General features: G+C 43.8%; 1 protein-coding gene across 3 annotated transcripts in view; it reads left to right on the top strand.

The window, feature by feature from the left end:
- Positions 1 to 14,224, top strand: part of tprg1 (tumor protein p63 regulated 1) — a 29,092-nt gene extending 14,868 nt beyond the window's left edge. For 2 of the 3 annotated variants that reach the window (XM_076278012.1, XM_076278013.1), the window contains exons 5-6: positions 8,279 to 8,432; positions 13,110 to 14,224. In XM_076278012.1, coding sequence (XP_076134127.1) covers positions 8,279 to 8,432; positions 13,110 to 13,304 — 349 coding nt within the window. In that variant the 3' untranslated portion in view covers positions 13,305 to 14,224. The remainder of the gene's footprint in view (positions 1 to 8,278; positions 8,433 to 13,109) is intronic. The other variant, XM_076278014.1, reaches the window with a different exon arrangement.
- The last annotated feature ends 10,776 nt before the right edge of the window (positions 14,225 to 25,000 follow it).

The raw sequence follows: 25,000 nt of genomic DNA, 5'->3' as shown, positions 1-25,000 counted from the left end.
GTGAGTGCACGTGTGTGTATGTGTGTCTGTAAGTACTTGTGTGTGAGAGAGTGTAAGTACTTGACATTTGTGTGTGTGTGTGTGCGCGTGTGTGTGTGTGCATGCCTGTGTGTTTATAGTCAGGTGTAGATATGAAGTTATGTATGCACAGCTGTACACATGAGTAGCACTGGAATCTGGTTGTTGTCTGACTGTGTATCTAAAGGAATATTGTTTTTGCTGATTGTTTTTGACCTGGTACTACTGGTTCGACCTGATCTCTCTCTCTCTCTCTCTCTCTCTCTCTCTCTCGCTCTCTCTCTCTCTCTCTCTCTTAATCTATCTCTTTTAATCTATCCCACCATCTCAGCCTTTTTCTCTCCCCCCTCTTTCCTCTCTTTTAATCTTAATCTACCCCTCTCAATCTCAGACTTTCTCCAACTCCGTCTCCCCTCTTCTCTCTCTCTCTCTCTCTATCTCTCCTTCTCCTCCTCTGGTTCTGTGTGTCCTGAGGCACTCAGTGAAAGTCCAGGCCTCGGCGGCGGTGTTGCTGTTCTGTAAACACAGATGGGCCGCTGGCTGGTGCCCTGCCCCTGCTGGGCCTGTCTGGACTGGTCCCCCCTCACATTGATGCCTTACCTGAGGAATCATCTGACTGGAGCTTTCTCTTTTTTACCCCCTAACACATACACACATACGCACATGCACATACACACACACACACACACACACACACACACGTGCACATACGCACACACACACAGACACACACACACACACACACACACACACACACAGACACACACACACACACACACACACGTGCACATACGCACACACACACAGACACACACGCGCACACACACACACACACACACACACACACACATACACACACACACAGACACACACATGCACAACCACAACGCGCACAAACACACACACACAGACACGCACATGCACACACACACACACACACACACACACACACACACACACACACACACACACACACACATACACACGTACATACTTGCACACACATATATACACAGACACACACACACATACAACACACACACACACCCACACACACACACACGCACGTACACACTGGCACACACATACAGTATATACACATACACACACACATACACAGACATGCACACACAAAGAAACACGTACACATACGCACACACACACACACACACACAAACACACACACACACTCACACAAATGCACATGCATGTACACACACTCACAAAATAACACACACACACACACACACACACACACACACACACACACACAAACACACACACACACTCACACAAATGCACATGCATGTACACACACTCACAAAATAACACACACACACACACACACACACACACACACACACACACACACAAATGTACGCACACACACACACACACACACACACACACAAATGTACACACACACACACACACACACACACACACACAAATGTGCTTACAGTAATCACATAAACTCGTGCATGCAAGATGACCCACTTACGCAACAGAAAGGTACACACAGGTATAGTCTTTATATCCACTTATACACACACACACACACACACACACACACACACACGCACACACACTAATGCAAACACACACACAGTTTGACATATGCAAACCTCTCCCCTTAAAAAGCAGACACCATATTTATCCTGATCACCCCCCACCCCCCCTCTCTCTGTTTTACTTGCAGGCTTCTTTTCTGAAAAGAACGTTTGCTCTGCAGGGTGGAGCCTTGGCAGTCATTGTCACGTTTAAAGCCACCGGAACAAGACATGAACCAAAATGATGGGCCTTTCGTCTCCTGGCCTGCTCTTATGCCTCCACCCCCACCCCACCCCCACCCCCACCCCTACAGCCCTCCTCCGCCCCGCTCCACTCCACTCCCATTCCCTCCACTCTGCGCTGCTGTGATTGTGGATGGATAGCTAGTTTGTAGCCTCCGGGCGCGAGATTGCCAGGCTGTGTTGTTCTTGCACAAGGTCTGTTTGGTAGGAGGAGGAGGGGAGGGTGTGTGTGTTAAGTGAGAGGGTGCAACCAGCAACCTCACACCAAAACAATTCAGGATTCCAAGAACTCTGCGTTGTCTTTGTATGTTTGTGTGTGTGTGTGTGTGTGTGTGTGTGTGTGTGTGTGTGTGTGTGTGTGTGTGTGTGTACACTAACTGATGAAATTCCTTTGCTCCAGAATGGAGAGTGGTCTACATTCCATAGCCAGCACTGAAACACCGATTCCCCTCAGAAATACCTCTTTGGTTAGAGCACTGATCATTCAATCGCTTCTATTCTGTTCAGTTGTGTGGAACACTGTTATACAACACGCACACACACACACACACAAACACACACTCTCTCACTTTCTTTCTCTCTCTCTCTCTCTCTCTCTCTCTCTCTCTCGCTCTCGCTCACTTCGTTATGCATCATTAGATCAGTAGTTAGAACTAAGCCCTCCTTAAATCCCTCTGGGTGTATGTATGCTTGTGTGTATATATGTGTGTGTACATATGTGTGTATGTGTGTGTGTGTGTGTGTGTGTGTGTGTGTGTGTGTATGTGTGTTTAACTGAGATGACATGCATGCATGAGTTTTGTGCTCTTGTGCCACAAATCAGGTATCAGGGGTGGAGACTGCTGATCGGTTGGACCCCTCAGGTAAAAGAGAGGGAAAGAAAATGAAAGAGAGAGAGAGAGAGAGAGAGAGAGAGAGAAGCTGCATTTCCATTACAGATAAAAGCAATATTTGTGCAAATGGTCATTCGGTGTTTCCATTAAGTGATGCAATGTAATTAAATATGAGATTTATCATTTCACGATAGTCCTTTCTGATAAATCTGACAACGGATCTCCCAAATTCCGAAATGTTTTGACAGTTTATTTTTAGTTGCATCCACCAAAAATCGAAACCGAAACTTCAAATATTGAAAGTTAAATCCTTATACTTGGCAGCGACAGTGTACAGTATGCCCATTCTGGAAGGGCATAGTCCACTTTTAACATTATACATGCTTGCATTTTGTTATTGCACCAGTGTCCATAAACTAACTCTAAAAACAATCCTGTCTCATTAGACCACACAAAACGTGCCACCTTTTAAAATGCGTTTAGTGTCATGTGACCCACCTAAATGTGAAAAATGGGTTTCACTTTTGCCAAATAGCGCTATTTCGATAACTCGGAAAAAACACCTCATGCGAGGGTAAAAGCTTTTTTGCAATACTTTTTCAATAGTCTTTCATTTCAGTTTCAGTTTCCATTACTTGGTTTTCATCTCACACAGATTTGCTAATTTGCAGGCTTAATTGAAACGCACCTAGAGAGAGATTATCCTTTTGGCCAAAATAAAATTTTTCATACACTATGGTGAACTTTTGAGCATCCAGCTTTTGAGCTTTTTGAGCATCTAGTGACACCAAATGTTATTTGTGACGAGTTTCAGCTGCAGCATGAAGTGGTGTGTATAACTCACTCAGATTGAATTGAATTGAGGGATTCGATTGTGTTGAATGGAACTATGGGAAAGAAAATGGGAGGAGGGTATGACAGGTGAGGAGAGACAGAGAGAACATTTCAATTTCAAAAAAGTCTTTATTATGACCGCCGCGCAGCGAAGCGGCGGTGATATAGGTTTAGTCAGATTTTTTTTTTTCGCATATCCAAATTTCCGTCAAGGATTCCCGGGACACTGAAAGACCGGGGTAGACGAAACTTGGTGGGCATGTAAACCCACATGGATAGCATGGAACCATCGTTTTTGTTTTGATCTGTAGCCCCCCCCACCCCCCTTCAGAGTTTCCGCTAGAAAAAAATGATGGCGGTCAAAGTGACCGGCAGAGTTTTCGTTTTCCGGACATTTTGATGATATGCCGGTCAAATATATTATCGCTTCTTAATTAGTCAAATTGAGGAAAACTGGAGACAGACTACTTAAAGAATGACATAATCAAGCTAGAATGCAACATGTTCATTAGCCTAACTTAAACATGCCTAACAAGATCTAACCAGTATCTTTTCATGGACAGCAAGAGTCCGCTTCGTTCGTTGTTTTAAAAAGGCTACGTTGTTTGTTGCTGCTACCCACGTTCTCCACATCTCCAGTGGTGACTGTTTAACTTACACAGATGCGCACATAAGAATGAGCGCTCACACCCTGTAATACTATGCCTCTTTATTTGATAACAATAAATTAAGAAATGTTTCATATTCTGGGAAATGTTTAGTTTCTTTTTCTTTCGGCCGCGGTTCAATACCGTTTAATTGTGCCAGAAATTATCCGCGGACCAGTAATCTCCTCGTCGAGGAGGACCTAACCCTGCAGATCATAGACAGAGAACGCATAGGCCTACTGTATGCTTTGGGTAAAGAACACTTTGCATGTCCAGTGTAGGCTACACGGAGAATGACAGTGTCTTGGAGCGGCCGCATCCCCCGCAACTCCACTTCCAATGTCACTGATTCCGAAAGATACGGCCGACACTTCTGCTTTTTATCTGGTGGTGGTGGAGTTGACCGGACATCTGACGCTTCAGACGTTACCAATTTATCATCATCCATCGCGTCTGGCCTCTGAAAAAAACTTTTAAGGCTAGTCTGCCTGGGCCTGGCCATGTTTGAACCGCCTTACTCATTTGTTCGTTGTTTAACATGGACGTTTTAAGCGTGCGCTTCCTATTTGAAATGCAGCATAGCTATGCATGTTGTTTAATAGCTTACTTTTCAAACGGTAGAGCCTGTTCATTTAAAAACATAGACAGAGGGCGTATAATATAGGCTTACATATTAAGACTTCAGACTGAAAGACTTCAAATTCAGATTGCGTTAGGGGACGGGATTATTAGCCAATTTAAATCGGACAATTTGACCGGAGAGATTTAATTTTGTCGGACATTTCATTTTTTTTCCGGCCAATGTCCGGTAATTACCGGACAACGGAAACCCTGCCCCCCTTGTACTGTGAGAATTGAGTGTGGATAATGCAATTTAGTGAGACAGTTAGAATCATATAGGCCTTTCAGCGTGATTTATTTTTGTGGAAAAAATGTGCTGGACTGGGCGGCGGTCATATTTTGTACCGCTCTGCGGTACATCTAGTTGCAATTATTACTGTACTGCAGCCGTATAAAGTCATTTTGTCACAAGCAATGTGTTGAGGCATTGAAGGAGAGAGAGAGATGGATGGATAGAAAGAAGGTGAGAGAGGGAGAGAGAAATATGGAGGGATAGAGAGAATGTGAGACAGATTTAGAGAGAGCGAGAGAGATGGAGAGATAGAGAGAAAGAGAGACAGAGTGAGATTGAGGGAGAGAGAGAGAAGGTGAGACAGAGCAAGAGATGCCCTGGGGCAGAGGCTGGCCCTCAGCATGGGGGTGTAAACAGCACGACTCCAATCATTTACGCAGCCTGAGGCTCTGACCTCTCACACCACACCACACCTCATTGGTGTGTGTGTGTGTGTGTGTGTGTGTGTGTGTGTGTGTGTATAAATATGGTTATGGTTATGGTTGTGGTTATGGTATTTAGCAGAAGTAGAATTTCTGAAGTGGTAACGCTTTTGTCCAAAGCGACATATATGTCGCTTATATATACTGTATATATATGTAGCTTATATATATATATATGTCGCTTATATATATATATATATATATATATGTGTGTGTGTGTGTATGACTGGGATCCCTTGCCTCTCACCCCACACCTCATCTCACTCTACCTGCACCTCTGTTTGCTCAACTCTGACTCACCATGCATTCATTGTGTGTGTTTGTGTTTGCCTGTGTGTGTGTGTGTTTGTTTGCGTGTGTTTGTGTGTGTATGTGTGTGTGATTGTGTATGTGTGCGTGTGTGTTTGTGTGCGCAGGTGTGCATGTCAGCATGTGTGTGTCTGTACATATGTGTGCATATATGTGCGCGTGCATGTTTGTGTGTGTACATGCGTGTGCATGGGTATGCATGTGCATGTTTTTGTGTGTGTGTGTGTGTGTGTCTATTTCCTCAGGTGGTAAGACTGATGATGTGTATGTATGTGTAGGGTGTTGGTGGGTGACCTCGTTAGGTGGTTGATGGTGTGCATATGTGTGTGTGTGTGTGTGTGTGTGTGTGTGTGTGTGTGTGTGTGTGTGTGTGTTGGTTGAGCCACGCTTGAGCTACTTCCTGAAGTGGTAAGACTGATGTTGTGCTTGCTGGTGCTGAGTGTGGGTGGCTGACCTTGTTAGGTGGGGAATGGTGTGCATGCGTGTGTGTGTATCAGTGTGTAAGACTTTCTGTGATTGTGTATCTGTTTGTGTGATTTCCTGCCATGTGAAAACTAACCGTAATGCATTACTCTCATCTGAAAAAAACTGTGTTTGATGTTTGAAAGCACAAGCACACAGTTGTTTGGAGGAGCTAGAAGCTGCGCTTTGGACATCTGACTTGAGTTAGGGCCCTTCTCTCCTGAATGCCTCAGTGACAGGTGAGGCAGAGTTGGAGATTTCACTGGATGATTTCACATGAACCCTCTGTCAGTGTGTCTACAAGCCCTTGCCAGACACCCAAATCATGCCTCAGCTGACCTAATGAACTCAACTTTGAAACTTTGTGCGCCCGGCATGGCAAATACTCATTTTCTTTCCTCGACAACACAAGAAAGAGGGTCGACAATGCCATTCACTCAGTGACAGAATGCCTTTCAGTCAGAGCACTGAAAGCCCTCTGCTTTGTAGATAATAAATAAAATAAAGATAAAACTCTTTCTATCCAAACAGTGATTGATGGATGAACTGTAAATTCAGCATTGTGCAAGGCGTTCTTTAGCAGAAAGGTGGAAGGGTGCCAGTGTAATTTCAAAGAGTGAATATTCTGGCTCTCAGAGCGCTATGCCTACTGCCAGATGTGAGAGAGTGTCTTTTGGGGCCTCATCAGAGAGGGAGAGAGAGAGAGAAGAAAAGAGAGGACGAGAGTGAGCGAAAGTAAGAGAGCGAGAGAAGGAGAAAGACAAGCCCCCAGGCTCTTTTCATTAAAATATATTTACTTAAAATGGCGTAAGAAAGAAAAAAGGGGGGACCAGAGAGAGAGAGAGAGGGAGGGAGGGCTAAAAAGAGCTGACAAACACACTGGAAATTGCCCTGCAGCTCAGTAAACATCAGATTGCTGCTGCGTTCCTTAAGGAAGAGAGCCCCCTGGAGGCGAATATGTGTGTGACAGTTTTGGCGGCAGGCAAATGTGTTTGTGCAGGGGCAGCGGCGATGATGGTGACAGCAGAAGGGGTGGGGAGGGAGGTGCGATGGGGGCTCAGGGGTCAAGCTGACCTATTTGCTAGCAAGGAGCATGCATGTGACTCACTGGGCAGATATAACCATCTCTCTTTCCGAGACCGCCGTCTCTCTCCCTCTCTCTCTCTCTTTCTCTCTCTCTCTCTCTCGCTGAGTGGGAGCAAGGCTGGGAGAGGGAGCGAATGCCACAACAAAAGAACTGCTCCGATTTTGGGTTCTCTTAGTTCCGCCTGATTTTGTCCTGGGGGGGCTGGCTGTGTGCTCAGTAGTCCGTTTTACACACACACGCACACTGATCTATGGTCAGTTAATCCCTCACGAGCATCAGAGATGTTGTGATTTATTTTTAAGTGCTTGCCACAGTGCTGCCATGACAAAGACCTGAGAGTGTGATGCCTGCCGATTTGCCTCGAGCTGCAGCCATATTTACATCTTCGTCTCGCCTGTTTGTTTCCCCAGATTTGTGTGCGCCGCACTCCGGAAAATAGACTTCCACAGGTTATTTGTTTTGTAGGAAAAGATAAGCTTTATTTTTACTCATCTTAATCCACATCTTACTCAAAATGACATTTTTATCCCCTGGCTTCAAACCAGAAGTTGGCTATACTTTAAAACACACAGAGAACTTAGTCTGCACAGCCACTGTACTGCCTCAGGGTCACAGGTTGCATCTGATGAAGCTTGGATTTATGGGTGGAATTTGCATGTAACCTGTGCAGGAGTTCCTGTGCAAAAGGAATGCATATGTGTGGGTGTGGGTGTTAAGGGTGGTCTCTGTGCATGTGTGTGTGTTTGTGGGTGTTAAGGGTTGTCTTAAAGTGCATTGTATACATTTTGTGTATTTTTTCCTCTCTCCTTACCATCTGTGTGTGTGTGTGTGTGTGTGTGTGTGTGTGTGTGTGTGTGTGTGTGTGTGTGTGTGTGTGTGTGTGTGTGTGTGTGTGTGTGTGTGTCTGTGCGTGTGTGTGTGTCTGTGTGTGTCTGTGCGTGCGTGTGTGTCTGTGTCCAGGAGAGAGGGTGAGGGTATGCGTATATTCTGGGACCGTCTGAGGGAGCCTGCGTTCTCGTCGCGTTGGAACCCCTTCACCATGGATTACCCATACTGCACCTTCACCTACCACCCCGTCAGGAGCGTTAGCGACAGGTTTTCCACACTCTGTGATGTAAGAGACACCCAGCTACTCCTGTTTTCCAGCACAATAGACTAACAGCTCTGTGATGTAAGAGACACCCAGCTACTCCTGTTATCCAGCACAATAGACTAACAGCTCTGTGATGTAAGAGACACCCAGCTACTCCTGTTATCCAGCACAATAGACTAACAGCTCTGGTCTGAATACAGAAATGCAGAATGTTTTTTTGGAGCAGATGCTATGCCATCACTGCTACTGCCACGCTCAGATGCTAAGATTTCCGCAGCACATACACTTTGTGAACGTTCCGCATCCGTTCTTCATCCGTCCTGTGTTCAGCCTAACCTAGCCGTAAGGGGCCACACACACACACACACACACACACACACACACACACACACACACACACACACACACACAGGATAAGGTTCTGCATTTCAATAGAGATCAAATGCAAGTGCTTTCTGTTGAGTGTGGGGCACAGTGTAAAACATGTTGAACTTGATATGCCTGAATTTGCAACAATTTAATAGCATACAGGTCATCAAAGGCATTTCTTCATTAAGGCATTTACTCAGAACTCAAAGTTCATATTAAGAGATGGTCTGGCTGTACCCAGACTTCATTAAGATTGATAGTTTGCCCTGTAGCTATGCAGGAACAGGCAAAATGAGACTTTCATTCTGTGTTGACATGAGATGATGGGCTCTATAAAGCCCTGTAACGCAATGTGACTCAGAGTGAGGTGAAAGAGACCTGGCGCTTTTGAGAAGAGTTGGCCCACAGCTGGTGTGTGTGTGTGTGTATATATACAGTATATGTATATATATATGTGTGTGTGTGTGTGTGTGTGTATGTATGTGTGTGTGGTGTGTGTGTGTATGTGTATGTGTGCTCTTTTGAGAAGAGTTGGCCCACAGCGTGTGTGTGTGTATGTATGTGTGTGTGTGTGTGTGTGTGTGTGTGTGTGTGGTGTGTGTGTGTGTACTGTATATGTGTGCACTTTTGAGAAGAGTTGGCCCACAGCTGGTGGGGAACTGACACATCCAGCACATTTGCCACTATGAGGGAGTTTGGTGGTTTGCAGTGAGGTGTGGATGTGCGTTTAAAGCCTGCTCAGATCCAGCTGGCTCTGGCTGAAAGGCTCTTGATTAGCACGAGTCCGTTATCACACTCATCGCATATGACTCCCGGCCCAGATCTGTGATGTGTCCGCTTTTCGTCTGACTAGGTTTGTGGTGCTGGTATAACCCCTTTACCGCATAGCCTGAAGCAATACCCAGAAAATTGTGGACTCATTGTGGTGTCATGCTTGATGATTGATTTATTGCTGCAAATGATGTTGCACAAGGTACTTCTAGTTATATTTTATATAAGTAGTGGTACAACACGGGGCATTTACCTATGCTAACAATTGAACGAAATGGGATTCAGTATTAGCCTGACGAGCCAGACCCACATTAAAATGTAGGGTCTGGGGACTCACCGTTGGCAGTGCTCAGTCTGAGGGGCGGGATAATCGGTTGTCTTTCAAATTCCCACTGCACGCAATAGGTCAGCCATGAGTCTCATGCGTTTTCCCACCAGCGGAGCTAGTTGGCTAGTTCACTTTTGGCAACTTAAAAAAAGCTTAACTCGTGTCACGCTGTTCGCCAACAGCAACATCCATCTTCTATGTTTTCAAGTAGCAGGGGATTCAAGCCGAACCATTGCAACTCTGCCATCAATCATTATGTTAAGCCCACCTAACGTCTCTATACAAGATGTGATTGGCCCTATCGAAGTTTCATTTTTCCAGCTCGCAAGCCAATGGAGAGTTGCTAGACTAGCCCGGGCAGCAAATTAATTTGCTGCCGCTAGGGTGCGTCTAGATTTCTAGGCTAATTCAGTATGGTTACCCTTACAGAAATTTCAGGTTTCTGGCGAACAGTTGCCAAAAAAATTTGGTAAGGTCATATTTTCACATGCATTAGGTTTCTGGCAAACAGTTACAGTTAACTTTTGGCAAATTTGCAGCAATGTAATATGCAAATTAGGTTAATTAAGTGTGGTGGCAAATCTCTGGTGAACACTTTTGCCACTAGTGACAAAATTCTCATTGTTGCCAGAACTTTGCTGGAAATTTGCCTCTAGCTGCCAACATTGGCAAACTTTTCTAGTGAACTCATTAAAACTATTATTCCATACCTAAAACTGTGAGATGCAGTCCAGTGGATGCTTGAGCACTGATATTTATCTCAGAGGGAGAAGAGGAATTGAAGAAGAGGAATTATTTATTTGTATGGCTGTTATGGGAAAGCTATGAAACCTCACCAGCTTTCTAACCACTGTGCAGTTTGTACACAGAGGCACTCTCTGCTAAGTTGCATCCCATCACCACAGATCAAATTGACACCTGACTTGACCTTTGAGCTGTGGCTGTCCACAATAACATGCCCCCTCTCCCCCCTCACTCTGCTCTGAATGTGTCTGTGGGTGTAAGGCTGGAGGCCTACGCAGGTGACCCCTCCAGGTCATATAGCCGTTCATTTAACCCCCCAACACACACACACACACACACACACACACCTCACCCCACGGCATCCCATAGCCATTCCACACATTCCAGCCCACCCAAACCCACATGCTGTTTAGCTGAGTGCTGATCGAACACAGGGATACTGATCGACCAGCGGTGATACAGACCAAAGTGGTAGATATTCTATAGTTTGCTGTGGTTTGGCAATGGAATGGGTGAGACTGCTAGTGCTATTAGAGTAAACTGAAAGTGAGACATATACTTTTAAAAAGTATTACAGACAAACCCCTAATGTCAGTGTGTCCTAATGTAGTGTGTCCTACTATAAGCCCGAACAGTCACTCAATCACTCAATCACTTTAACTCAAGCAATAATAAATAATAATAATAATAATAATAATAATAATAATATGTTTATTTTATATAGCGCCTTTCTCAAACCCAAAGACGCTTTACATAGGGAAGTAAAATACAATAAAAAAACAAACAAAACAGTCATATTTTAGGTGACATAATGCAATGTCAATATTATCAATTCAATAAAGTTCCATGTACATAATCTATGGAGCTTTTTGTAAACATACACACACTTGAATTTCTTTCAACTGAACAATGGACAGTATCAGATAGCAGTACATGGAGCACTACAGCAACAGTTGTTACAGTGGTTTTCAATGCTTAACTTGTGTTAAGTCATTATTTAAAATTAGTTTGACTGTTCAGGTTTACAGTGTATTTCAAAAAATCAGATCTGTTGGGTTCAAAGTAGGATGGAACATCTAGAGTGACAAGTCCAGCGTCGAGTTGGCGACCATGCTAAATGACTCAATTACTCACCAGATAAAACTTTCTTTGAGTGTTATAGTGGTCTGAGTGTTGCATTATACTTTGTCAGTGCTGCATCACTGTTTAATCTGTGATCACCAACTTAAACAGAGCAGCAAATGAAAAGTTCTGAGAAAAAGAAAGTGAGATGTTTTGACAGCGTCAGAGTCTTCACTCTCTCCGGGGCACTCACACATCAAGACTCTCAACGGGTGCATGGAGGTGAGGTCAGGAATCCAAGCAGAAAAATGTCAGCGCACCGTGTCTTAAGAAGTTCCAAAGTATCACTTTAATTGTTGTTTTGCAACGTTGCGGTCTAATCAAACTTCATCAGAGCATCAGAGCAATAGACTGAAACAGTGACAACAATAAAGTGTTACCCGGGAGCTTTATATGACGTTGTGTGCAGGATAGTCATGCTTGGATCCCAGACAATGTGGGGCCTTGTTTGAAAAACAGACAAATTCTTAAGTGTTACATTCATGGACCAAATATTATTGTCATTGCTAGGCATATACAGTATGTATTAATGAACATAAACATACATGAATATATATATATATATATATATATGCAAAAATAAAATTATTTGAAAATATATATATATATATACAGTATATAAAATAAAATATATTTATTTTATATACTGTATATATATATATATATATATATATATGTATATATATATATATATATATATATATATATATATATATATATATATATATAATTTGTTTTATATATATATAAAATAAATATGTGATTCAAAATTAAATATATAAAAATAACGTATCAATATATGTGTGACCATTAGCCAGGTAGTCTTAAGTCACTCTTCTTGCCCCATTCCCTCTCTCACTCCACTCTCTCAATGCCCTCTCTCACTGCCCTCTCTAACTACCTTCTCATGTTGCCCTTTCTAACTGCCCTCTCTCGATGCCCTCTCTAACTGCCCTCTCTCAATGCCCTCTCTAACTGCCCTCTCTCGATGCCCTCTCTCAATGCCCTCTCTAACTGCCCTCTCTTGATGCCCTATCTAACTGCCCTCTCTCAATGCCCTCACTAACTGCCCTCACTAACTGCCCTCTCTCGATGCCCTCTCTCAATGCCCTCTCTCAGTGCCCTCTCTCAGTGCCCTCTCTCACTGCCCTCTCTAACTGCCCTCTCTCGATGCCCTCTCTAACTGCCCTCTCTTGTTGCCCTTTCTAACTGCCCTCTCTCAATGCCCTCTCTAACTGGCCTCACTAACTGCCCTCTCTCAATGCCCCCTCTCACTGCCCTCTCTTGTTGCCCTTTCTAACTGCCCTCTCTCAATGCCCTCTCTCAATGCCCTCACTAACTGCCCTCTCTTGCTGCCCTCTCAGCTGGAGACGTTCAGGGAGCAGCTGGCAGCCACAGCGGAGCGCGCTCTGGAGCGGAAGCCGGTGGCGGGGAGGGCCAATGGCGTGCTGACGCTGAACCAGCCCATCCTCATCGAGGCCTACGTGGGCCTCATGTCCTTCATCAGCAACCAGAACAAGCTGGGCTACTGTCTGGCCCGCGGCAACATCGGCTTCTGAGCCACGCCGCCGCTCTACGCTGCTCCACGGGAGGATCACTCTCTCGTCCAGTTCCTCTCGGCTTCGCCACACAAGGTCACTCATGGGTCAGCTGCTAGGGCTCTTCAGGGAGTGGTCATGTGTGTTTTTTGTTCCCCTAGTATGTTGATTAATATATAATAATTTTTTGTAATTCTTTGTTTGTTTTTGTTTGCTTGTTTGTTTTCTTGTTTCATCAAAGACAGACTAGTAATATACTAATCAGCAGTGCTGTTTTGAATTTGCTAAATTATTTTGGAAACAGCAGCAGTTTTGATTCAATGAATGTAACCAACCACAGCCATCAGCATTGTTTACATCCTACTGTGGTTTCTTATAACGTGTGTAAATCTATCTTGCAAGAGAATTCTAAGAATTCCCTCCCCTTTCCGACTCTCTCTCTCTATATCTCCCTCTCACACACACACACAGAGGCCCTTTGGTGCGTGAAGGTGCATATGTCATATTTGCTTGATCGTTTAGGGGTGTATCATTACAGCCAAGCCTTGCGCTGGAATTTCCCTTATTCTCTAATTGTAGCGTTAACTCCTCCACCTTCACCACCACCTCCACCACCACCCTCGTGTTTGTTGCTATAGCAGGACAGCCATGACAAACACTCCTAATGCCAGCTTGTTGTGATGGTGTGTGTGTGTGTGTGTGTGGTGTGTGTCGGTGTGTGTGTGTGTGTGTGTGGTGTGTGTCTGTGTGTCTGTGTATACGTGTGTGTGTGTGTGTGTGTGTGTATGTGTGTGTGTATGTGTCTGTTTCTGTGTCTCTGTCTGTGTCTGTGTGTGTTTCACAAAACCGTGAGTTCAGCTTCTTAGGATTGCCAACAAAAATATTGTGTTAAAACATTTGTTATTTCTTCAGTTTAAGTAAATAAAAGGATTCACAAGGTATACCAACTTGTCTATTTGTTTTGTAAGCCAAAAGTTCTAACAACTGCAATATGTCTACTTGTTTTAAATGGACTCTCCAAAAGGCATAAAACCAGAAAATTTTCAAAATAAGGCACTTTTGTTGTCCTCTTGGTATGTGGTATGTGACTGTACTTTTGATCCAAACCTATGTGTAGCATACATTGTGCTGTATATCTCAATAGTATCTAACACATCTAAATGAACAAAGACAGTATACCCCTAGCACCAAGATCAGGGGAAAGGATCGTAATAATTTTCAAAAGGCAGAATTATATAAACTTATACCGCAATATAGGTATTGTATATGTGTAAATAATATGTAAGGGTAATGTATAGAACGCCGGTCATTGTCGGGAGATAGGTCCCGACAGGGCGAACCGGACCCTGACGCGCAGCGGAGGGGTCTTGTTCCGCCCTGAAGGGACTTATTTTCCCAATACTGACCGCGTTCTATACATTATCCCGCTTATTACACGGCTACTTGCCAAAACGAAACAATAAACTCCCAACGATGTGACTCTTTAGCTAGCCTAGGCTATAGCCTATTTGTTACCGTTTCATCATAGTTTTTGGTGAGAAACAAAGTTTGCAACAGCACACGCTGAACTTGAATCAAACATTCTTTAGAACACAGCTGATCAACCGTCTGCTTTCACTTTTGAATGAAGTTCCAGTCCTTGCGCAGTAATATGAAAGAATTGACTTAGAAGCACAAAGCCCATTTTTCTTGACAGCGGTCTGTTATACTTAGCAACGGTCTGTTATTCAGAATTAGCAGACCACCGGACGTTGGGAAGGCCCATTCAAGTGAATGGAGCATTCTGCAGCACTATGAAGAGCCGTGTAATAAACTATAATATTATATACATGTAACACCAGGTTCAAACACCAGTAAGTTGTTAATGCCAAAGAACAATGAGACGGTTCAACAGGTAATAGAGGGTTTATTAAAGCGTACACATTGAGACTAAAAGGGAGGTTGGAGGAGTAGCTATTCATTACAGGGTAACACTGCACACACAGGGAACACAGCAATACTGTAAACCACTACAAATACACACACTAAATCAGTGTGGAACGGTAACAGGCACTACAAATTCATCGGGTTAAAACCATCAATACAAACACATGCAATAAGCCTGTGGTGAACAACTACACTCCTCACTACAGCCAGTGGCCCGCAATGCACCAAGCTTAAAACCTTAGTAATAAAACACAGATTAAATAGTTTTACAGTTACAAGTAAATTACCTTTATTAAATCTAACAAACTATATCTAGAAGCATAGAATCAACACACGTTACCAGATCCAAACTGCTATCTATGCTGGGACGCTGGCTGAAGTAATTGGTGGCGCACAGTTTCCCAGTACAGGTTGGCCACCCTGTCTGAGACAAACGAAACCACATTAAATAAACACACACAAACATACACCAATCGCAGTTGAAACTGCATTCACACATGCACCCACACAACCATCAATGAAACCCAGCTACAGAAGATCAGGTAAGTTACACAGGTAAGTTAACCAGGTAGTTAAACAGTCTCAACACATACACACACTCAAGATCTAGCACACCTCAGACAGACACACAAAAGAAACTAAACCTGTACGCCACCAACCTTACCCCCTGCACAAAGGAGACCAAAGAGGCCCGGCACCTCCAACTTCCTGTTTTTAAAGGGAAGCCATAATTTCAAACCTGGCACTTCCTGTCGCTCAGCGCCACAGCTCCCCTATTGTCCCGGCCCAGTCACCCACCCACAATACAGTCCATTCTGTTACATACACTTACACATATACAATACCTATATAGTATAATATATAGGCCTACTATATTATATACTATAATATATACTATATTATATAGTATAATGTAGTATAGTATAATATAATATTAAAGCAGCATTATTTGCTCTCTGGGTCCCCCTACAGTTGAGATTTTTGTAATAAATTAACTAAATGTGCGTTTTTGGCAACAAACTATAAACATAACTCATCAGTCTGTAGAAAGAGAGCTCCGAATTCCTGTAAGCTCATTTCCATTTCCGTTTCGGGGTGGTTGGAGGAGGCTGTGTTCTTACCTAAACAGCAACTTCCTTCCATTTTATGTTTTTATGTACTATTACTCACTGCTTTTGTTTCTGTAAAGCACATTGAATGAGCCCTGTGTATGAAATGTGCTATATAAATAAACTTGACTTGACTCGACTTGACTTGACTATGGCTATTTCACAAGCGATAAGACCTGCTCAGAGTGCCGCAGAAGTGCCGTCCTGAGATATCGCCACTCATCATGACTCATGGAATGCCCCTCGTCCAATCAGAGATTAATAAATAGTTCAACCGAACCTAACTGTTGTATTTAACATAATATACTTACATGCTTTGCAAGATTTCTCTCTAGATTCCATATACAGTATGTAAACCCTTAGAAATCCTAGGCATCCCTATGTGACCTGTACATATCTGCCCCGGCTAACTCCTCTCTTTGCCCCGGCTAACTCCTCTCTGTCCTGGCTAACTCCTGTCTGCCGCGGCTAACTCCTCTCTGTCCTGGCTAACTCCTCTCTGTCCTGGCTAACTCCTCTCTGTCCTGGCCTACTGAGTGTTGAGTACAGGCCTCTCCCTGTCGTCTCCTCTGACTCCAGATGGATGAGTGACACAGGGCTGAGTGATGTCTCACACAGTCCGGTTCATGACCACAGCTGAAGCGGCCGCAGCCCCTATACCGTGGACACACACACACATTCAGCCAGCCGTGGACGCTGAAAGTGAGAGGTGCAAACTGGATGAAGCGTAATTAATCCCATGTGGGCCTTCAGCCTTTTCCACACTAAGTGTGTATGTGTGTGTGTGTGTGTCTGTTTCTGTGCCTTTTCCACACCAAGGGAGACATACGGCCTGTTGTCACTTCACATCATGCTGTCATGGAAAGGATCAGGTTTGGGTAGCTGTCATTCAAATATTTTTACATTTTTAAACGATTTTATTTTTATTTTATTAAGGTATTTTCTTCATACCATTCTGATCCTGGGTTAAACGTTGTTGAGAGATAACATGGATATATTACATGACAGAGTGTGAGATCAAAAATGATGAATTTACTAGTTTGTCTAAGATGTATACTTTATGGTGCACAGTTAAAGTCCATAGAAACAAGTATAGTATAAAGCCAATGTCATTTAGACTAGAGCCATTTGTTGGAGCCCCCTATTGCATCTACAATGATTGTTTCTTAGATAGCCCGTTGTTGTCACCTAGTTTCCTGTGTGTTATTCCTTACTGCAGGTTGTCACTCATCGCGTGGGTGCCTCTGTGGAGGTGAGGAGAGACGGCCGGTGACGCGGTATGTCAAACAGTTCCGGCCTCTCGGCTGTTATGACTTCTGAGGTATCCCACTGGATTACACACTGGGACCCAGGGCAAAGTCCCTGCCCAAACAGGAGGGGGGGGGGGGGGGGGTGTATGTGGTCAGGGATGGAGGGGACAGAACACCTAAAGCCATGGGTGCTCTGTTACACCACACGTCTATGGTTAAAGACTCCATGTCACATTCTGCTGTCTGTACTAAGTCTCCTGAGTTAGTGCATCCATAAAAGCACTTAACACAGTCAGTTCAAACCAGTTCTTAGGTGAGCACATATTCCTAGTTAAAAAGCTTTTACAATAACCTATTTTTATGAACAGATTTAGGGTTAGAGTTATAGAAGTGTTGCAATGAATATCAATTGTTCATCAGATTTATTTATTTTTTGACTTTTTAATATATTTTTTATTTGAACTCTTTAGTTGCCCAGAATATGAAATGGACTTTCATCACTGCAATATAAACTGCTTAATTTCAATGTGGATGGTAAGTGTAGAATCCTGCTCTACGTTAACTGAATCTCTACACACTGCATAGTCTGCTTGGCGCAGAGAAAATGCCCTTTTTAAGACCGGGATTTCTACATCTCAGCAGCCAGCAGCCAGCCTGCTAAGAGGAAGGAGGCGTTTAAGTGCTATCCAGGCCACACGTCTCTTCTGTAATGTTCAGGCTCCCAACGGGTTAATTTCTTCTCTCCTGCTCTCTGAAATGAGGACGTGTGTCTTAATCCTGGATCAAGAGCTGCCATGCCCTCGGGCAAAGGCTTCTCATCCACACACACACTCACACACACACACACACACACACACACACACATACACACACACACCTCATCTCCACACCTCAGCTCGTAAAAAACGCTCCCTCCACAATGCAAATCAGGCTCACCTGCCAACAGAGCGTGCTCAGGAGCCAAGGAGGGAGGGATGGAGACAGATGAGGAGAGGAGGGAAGGAGGGAGGGAGGGAGGGAAGGAGGGAGGGAGTGCTCATTGGGCCAGAGGTGAACTGGCAGGAGTGTTTATAGCCAAGAAAATAAAATACAACCCCAAATCAGAAAAAGTTGGGACGATAAAAGCAGAATGTGATAATGTGCAAATCTCGTAAACTCATATTTAGCTGCAAAAAGGACACAGACAACATATTAAATGTTGAAAATGACATCTTTGATTATTTCATGGAAAATATATGTTCATTTTGAATTTGATACCAGCAACACGTTTAAAAACAAATTGGGACGGGGTCAACAAAATGCTGGAAAAGTTGTGTAATGATAAAGAAAACATGGGTATGAAAAAGAGGCAGTCGGAGAGGCAGCCTCTTAGAAATGTAGATGTACAGTAGGGGTATTCCTCACTCTGTATAATAATATATGTGGATGATAAAGCAATGTAATATTAATGTTTCTTAACATGAAATTGCGAGGTATTTGGGGATTTCATCACCTACAGTTCATAATATTAAAATAAATTTCAGAGAAATCTTTGAAAACAAGGGATAGAGCTGAGAAACAATATTGAATGGTTGCGGTCTTTTGGACCTCAGATGGCACTGCATTAAAACCAGACCTGTTTCTGTAAAGAAAATCATTATATGGGCTCACAAAAACCTCTGATAACCATTGTCTATGAGCACAGTTTGATACTCAATTAAGAAATTCTAATGTAAACTTTAACATGCAACAGCCAAACACAGAAACACAGAAATGCCACTGTCTTATCAGGACCTGAGCTTGTTTAAAATGGACTGAGGTAAAGTGGAAAAAGGTCCCGTGGTTAGACCAATCAAAATTTGCAATTATTTTTGGAAATCATGGACTCATCTGGGCTAAAGAGGAAAGGGCCTATCCAAGTATCCAACCTATCCAACTTGTCTTAGTGCTCAGTTCGAAACCCAACATCTATGATGGTGTGGAGGTGCATTAATGCCTACAGCATGGGCATCTTGCACATCTGGCCAGGCACAATCAATTCTGAATGATGTACTGTATACAGGCTTTGTGAAACATATACTGCCATCCAGGCAATGTTTTTTCCAGAGAAGACCTGGAATACTTCAGGAAAACAATGGCAAAATTAATTTTGCACATATTTAAACAGTATGGCTCCATAGAGGAAGAGCCCAGGTGCTAAAATGGCCTGTCTGCAGTCCAGACCTGTCAAATTAGGTGCATCATGTTATGAAAAACACACTTATCACGATTAGAATATTGCGTGGTAATAAATGTAGATCTGACATCCACCCTTCTACATGTAGATCTGACATCCACCCTTCTACGTGTAGATCTGACATCCACCCTTCTACATGTAGATCTGACATCCACCCTTCTACATGTAGATCTGACATCCACCCTTCTACAGTACATGTAGATCTGCCATCCACCCTTCTCCGTGTAGATCTGACATCCACCCTTCTACATGTAGATCTGACATCCACCCTTCTACAAATAAAAGAAGAAGAAAACTCAGACGCAGATGACATCATCCCCTGCTTAGACTTTAAATGCAGCGTTGCAGAAAAGGATCCATTACGTGGAAAGAGGGTGAGGTGATTTGAATGATCCAAGAGTTTCATCATAAGACCACATTGTCTCACAGCTAGGAACATCTCTGTCTGACGCGCCCAGAAGGGCACCCAGTGTCTTATTTATTTAAGCGTGTGAGAAATTCTGAACAGTGCCCAGTGTTTATCTTGTTTAATGAGGTTTTTGTCTGGTCACTGTAGGCTTTCATCATCACAAGCTTGCTGTTGTTCACTCTAATTGGTCTGTAGTGCACTTAATTGTCATTTATTTCCAAACACCTGTCTTCAGCATGTGAAATGGGCTTTTGTTGCTTGTTGGTAAATCCAGAATGCAGGAAAACAATGTACACCTTTTGTTCATGCGCATTTGATATTTTGCTTCCCTTTGTTTTTGTAGTTGGTAAGAGCTCATGGAAGGCTGTCAGTCTCAAAGGATTTGAAAGATAATGGTATGAAATGAAAAGTTCTGCCTGGGTTGAACTGAATTGAGGAGTTTGATGTGTGATGTTTCAACACTCCAGGCAGATGAGGAAAAAAAAATGTTTTGAGGAACCTGCAGGCTATATCTGGAGTTGGCTGGTAGGTACTTCAAGTTCAAATCTTAAATCTGTGATGAGGATGTGAGATAATACTCAATTTTAAGGTGTGTCTTCGAAAGTCATAACTTGACATAAATTGCACCATAAAGATATTCAGCTGGGAGGCAGACACTGCATAAAACCTCTGACATTTTCCTAATAGCAGCCGGGCCAGCCAGGATCACAGGAGTGTCCTCTGGTTTGGGTTTGAATGAAAACAACAGGCTGGCGATAGGATGTTTCGCCGGGAGTTGTCCTAGGAGTTTGATTTATAAACACACACACACACACACACATAGTGCACATAGGTGTGTAGACGCTTTGTTGGCAACTCCAGAGAGTGCTCACCCTTGGGGCTTCCTAATGAGCGTTCTTTTCCCAGCATTCCTCAGTGAAAAGGTAAGACAGCGCCTGTGGTCAAAGGAGATGGGTTCCTCCCGTAAACCAATTATTTACACTAAAATAACACTACTGATCAACTGACAACTCTTTCTCTCTTCCCCTTTGTCTCATCTCTCTCTTTCTAGTCCTTTTCTCTTGTTTTTCTTTGTTTCTCTCTGTCATTCCTTAGACTATAAGTTAAAGTAAGTTAGGGTAATATGAATCCTGATGCTCGGTACCCACCAACACATTCATTAATTCTCTTTATTTCTCTCTTCCCACACGTGACTTCAGGGTCAACAATGCTGCTCGGTAAGCTGATAGTCCTGCATGCCAGTCGAGCCCCACCACCACCACCATCCCCCTCCCCGACCTGACAGCTTATCTGACGGGCAGAATTGCTCCTCGAGGTCCCTGGTGTCCTGTCTCCCTGGAGGTCAAGCCCTAGCGGAAGGGTGAGCCTTGTCTCTGTAGACAGCCCTCAAGTGCCTCAGCATTGGCCTGCAAGCGAGGGTGGGGGGGTAGGGTGGTTGGGGGGGGGGGATCCCCTCATTGCCCCCAAGTGGAATTTGACTGGCAAAATTGGCGTCTTTGGAAGGGGAGGTGAGTTGCGGGGGCAGAAGGGCAGATGGGGGTGGAAGAGGGTAAACCGCTTTGCTGTTGTGACTCTGTGTGACTCCAGCTCCCAGTGTAGCGTGCCATGCTTGGGGCGTGTAACACTAGACAGCTGCTGCTGCTTCTGCTGCCGCCACATTGACCGTGCTGCTGCTGCTGTGGCACTTAGCCCCTGCCCCTGCCCCTGCCCCTGCCCCGTGCCTCCCAGGAGCAGCTTCCGCAGCTAAATCCCCCCGCAGAAGCACCAGGGCTACTCACTGTTGCCCCGCCAAGCGCCTTCTACCCCTTCTACCCCTCTCCTCATCCCCTTGTTGCCTGTTTGCTCGATAAACATGGTGCACCTGTTAGCGGAACGCTGGTTGCCAATGAGACTAGCAACACTGGCATTTATTGCTTTAATCACCTCTCTCTCTCTCGCTCTCACTCTCTCACCCTCTCTCTCTCTCGCTCTCACTCTCTCACCCTCTCTCTCTCTCTCTCTCTCTCTCAGTCTGTATTTCTCTCTTGTCCTCACACTCACTCCATCTTGCTCTATCGGATACGTCTATGTTTACATACCTCCATATCTACATTTGTATATGCATGTGAGTGTATCGTTGTACATGATTGAGTGTGCGTTTGTATATGAGTGGGATTGTATGCGTTTACACATGAGTGTGTGTACAGTATGCGTGTGTGAGAGAGAGATATTGTGTTTACACGTTTCTCAGCCAGCAGCCCACATGCGACTGTGTGTGTGTGTGTGTGTGTGTGTGTGTGTGTGTGTGTGTGTGTGTGTGTGTGTGTGTGTGTGTGTGTGTGTGTATGATAGGGATACTTTGTTTTTATTTATCTCCAGGCCCCCTCTCGTTTGTTCCCGGCCCAGCTGTCAGTGTTGTGTCTGGAAAGCAGTGCTCCGTCGCAGCTCCAAGAGGAATGGGACCTCTGGAAAAGAGTCAACCGCGACAGACCTCTCAGAAATGCAGTGTAGACAGAGAAGGCAGAGAGAGAGAGAGGGGGATAGAGAGAGAGGGATGAGGGATAGAGAGAGAGGGGGGGAGAGAGAGGCGAACACGCCCTAGGATTCTGTTCATAGAAAAACAATAGCTATGAGGAAAATGTGAAATAGCCACTCGTGACCAGGTCATCTGGACTCTGTTCTGTGACGAGAACATCTAGGGGACACTTTTTTTTTTTTTTTGCTCCTGTATGTGTTAGAACTCGCTCGGTTGATTTATTCCCTCTCCACCCCACCGCATGCATACTGCACACTGCACTCCTCGGTGGAATTCTCTCTCTGACGCAGAGGGCGGCGTAGAGATAGCAGTGTGCTAATGGGGGAAACAGGTGCCACAGTGAATAGTAATCAGACGTGTAAGTCAACGGAGGTACTCAGAATCTCAGACACGAGTGAATGCCGCCGTGCCAGTTGCCTCCTTACAGATTAGAGAGACAGAGAGACAGAGAGGGCTTAGGAAAATCGCATTGAAGAAATGTTTTCAAATGGGAATAATTATGTAGATTTAAGATTTTAGATGTTCTAGACGCTTTGGATAAAGGTGTCTGCTAATTACAATAACCATAACCATAGAGTTTTATCTGTGATATAGTGGATGAGATCCTATTTAGAGAGGATTTGCTTCCTGAATGTGAAGCAGTAGCCTATATCTCTAAGGATTTAATGCATTCATAAACACAGGGTAGACTTTCCCTTCCACACCTAAAGGCCTGGATATGAGAGATCATATGGAATATGACAGATCATATTCATGCACATAAAAATATGAATCCTTATCCCTTTCTAAATATAGCTATTCACCACTCGTTTCCAGGGAATCTCTGCTAAGAGAGGCAAGACATTAGAAGCCATGTGTACATAAAGTCAAATATTGCAAAAATAGTATAATCCAACCCCCCTCATGAAACTTTTTTGTTGCCTCCCTGAAATCACAGTAAAATGTTGTTGAGTATAGAATCTCTTAGGCAATCTATCCTCATACAGTTGACCTCGTTGACTCCTCAGTGATTGTGGAGGATCAACAACAATGTTTATGTTGTTGTTATTAGTATGTTCTCTAAAGGTGTAGTGTATGGTTCTTCAATTACTGTTACATTATAGACCTCTGAAGTTCGCCTACAAAAAAGCTGCCATCTTTGACATTCGGTATCTGGCGATTTTTCCTATGGGAAAATAACATGGGGATTTTGAATAATCGCACCTGTTAAAGTCTCGTGGGGATGAAAAAGTCTGAAATGCAGACATTTTCCTGAACACACTTTTGTCCTCTGCCTTGAGTGGATACTGTGATCTCCGATAAGTGAAGGCGGCACACTTAGATTTTTGCTACCCCAGAGCTAACTTGCAATGCAACTTGCCATAGGTAGTTAGCTTCAATTAACAACCGGATCTCCTTATATGGGCAAAGATGGCCGTTTTGGTTCTTTTTGGTAGGCGAACTTCAGAGGTCTATTTTGGTTGCTCTTGCCGATATTTACATTTCATCAGCATTCAACATGATTTCCAAGCACAGAAAGGGTTACATGCAACCAGCATAACATGAACATGATTCACACACACACACACACACACACACACACACACACACACACACACACACACGCATTTGAGCTATTTGATGTTTATAAGGGCAATGTTATGCAGGAGAAATACAGCATTTTATTTAGGCCTAATGGATCAGGTTGTCCTTTGCTCACAGTCACAGAGCATGTAATTTTGTCTTTACGTAAGGCAGATCACATCGCCCCCACCAGAACCCCTGTTGACACGTATCATCTTTATAAAGCCACCATTGTCCAGACACCCTCTTTGGAACATAAGCTGGCATCTGATGGGAGGGAGGGGGGTCTTAGGCGGGATGTACAAACACTGAAACCGAATATCCTCCTTCCACAAGGACAAGGAGGGTGTCAATATGGAGCAATGCCATGCCTTCACCCATTTAAAATGTCGCTCCTTCACTCATTTAAACATGTCATTCCCTGTTAAAAGCCTGTCCCCCATGCCTGTGTATCCTCATGAGCACTGGCCTTAAAGGCAATGTTTTTGAATGCAAGCCATTCCACTTGTTGGCAGTTTCAGACAATCACATTCCATTAGCTGTGTGTCCACTGTATGTCCTGAGAGCAACGATGTTTAGAAAGAAAAAAAAATCATACACTCAGTATACACTGAGTCATACACTCTTTCAGCCAATCAACACCTTGCCTCAGTAGCACAAAGGGGAGGAGTGTGTTTTAAAGGGCTATTTATATATCATACATATAAATGTATATATTCATATATCAACA

This window comes from Alosa pseudoharengus, unplaced genomic scaffold (assembly GCF_046254945.1).
Source record: "Alosa pseudoharengus isolate Yale_2024_CS ecotype anadromous, Long Island Sound unplaced genomic scaffold, YU_APseudo_1.1 YU_APseudo_1.1_scf_11, whole genome shotgun sequence".
In the NCBI taxonomy this organism is placed as follows: Eukaryota; Metazoa; Chordata; class Actinopteri; order Clupeiformes; family Clupeidae; genus Alosa; species Alosa pseudoharengus.
This window is presented reverse-complemented; position numbering and strand designations above follow the sequence as displayed.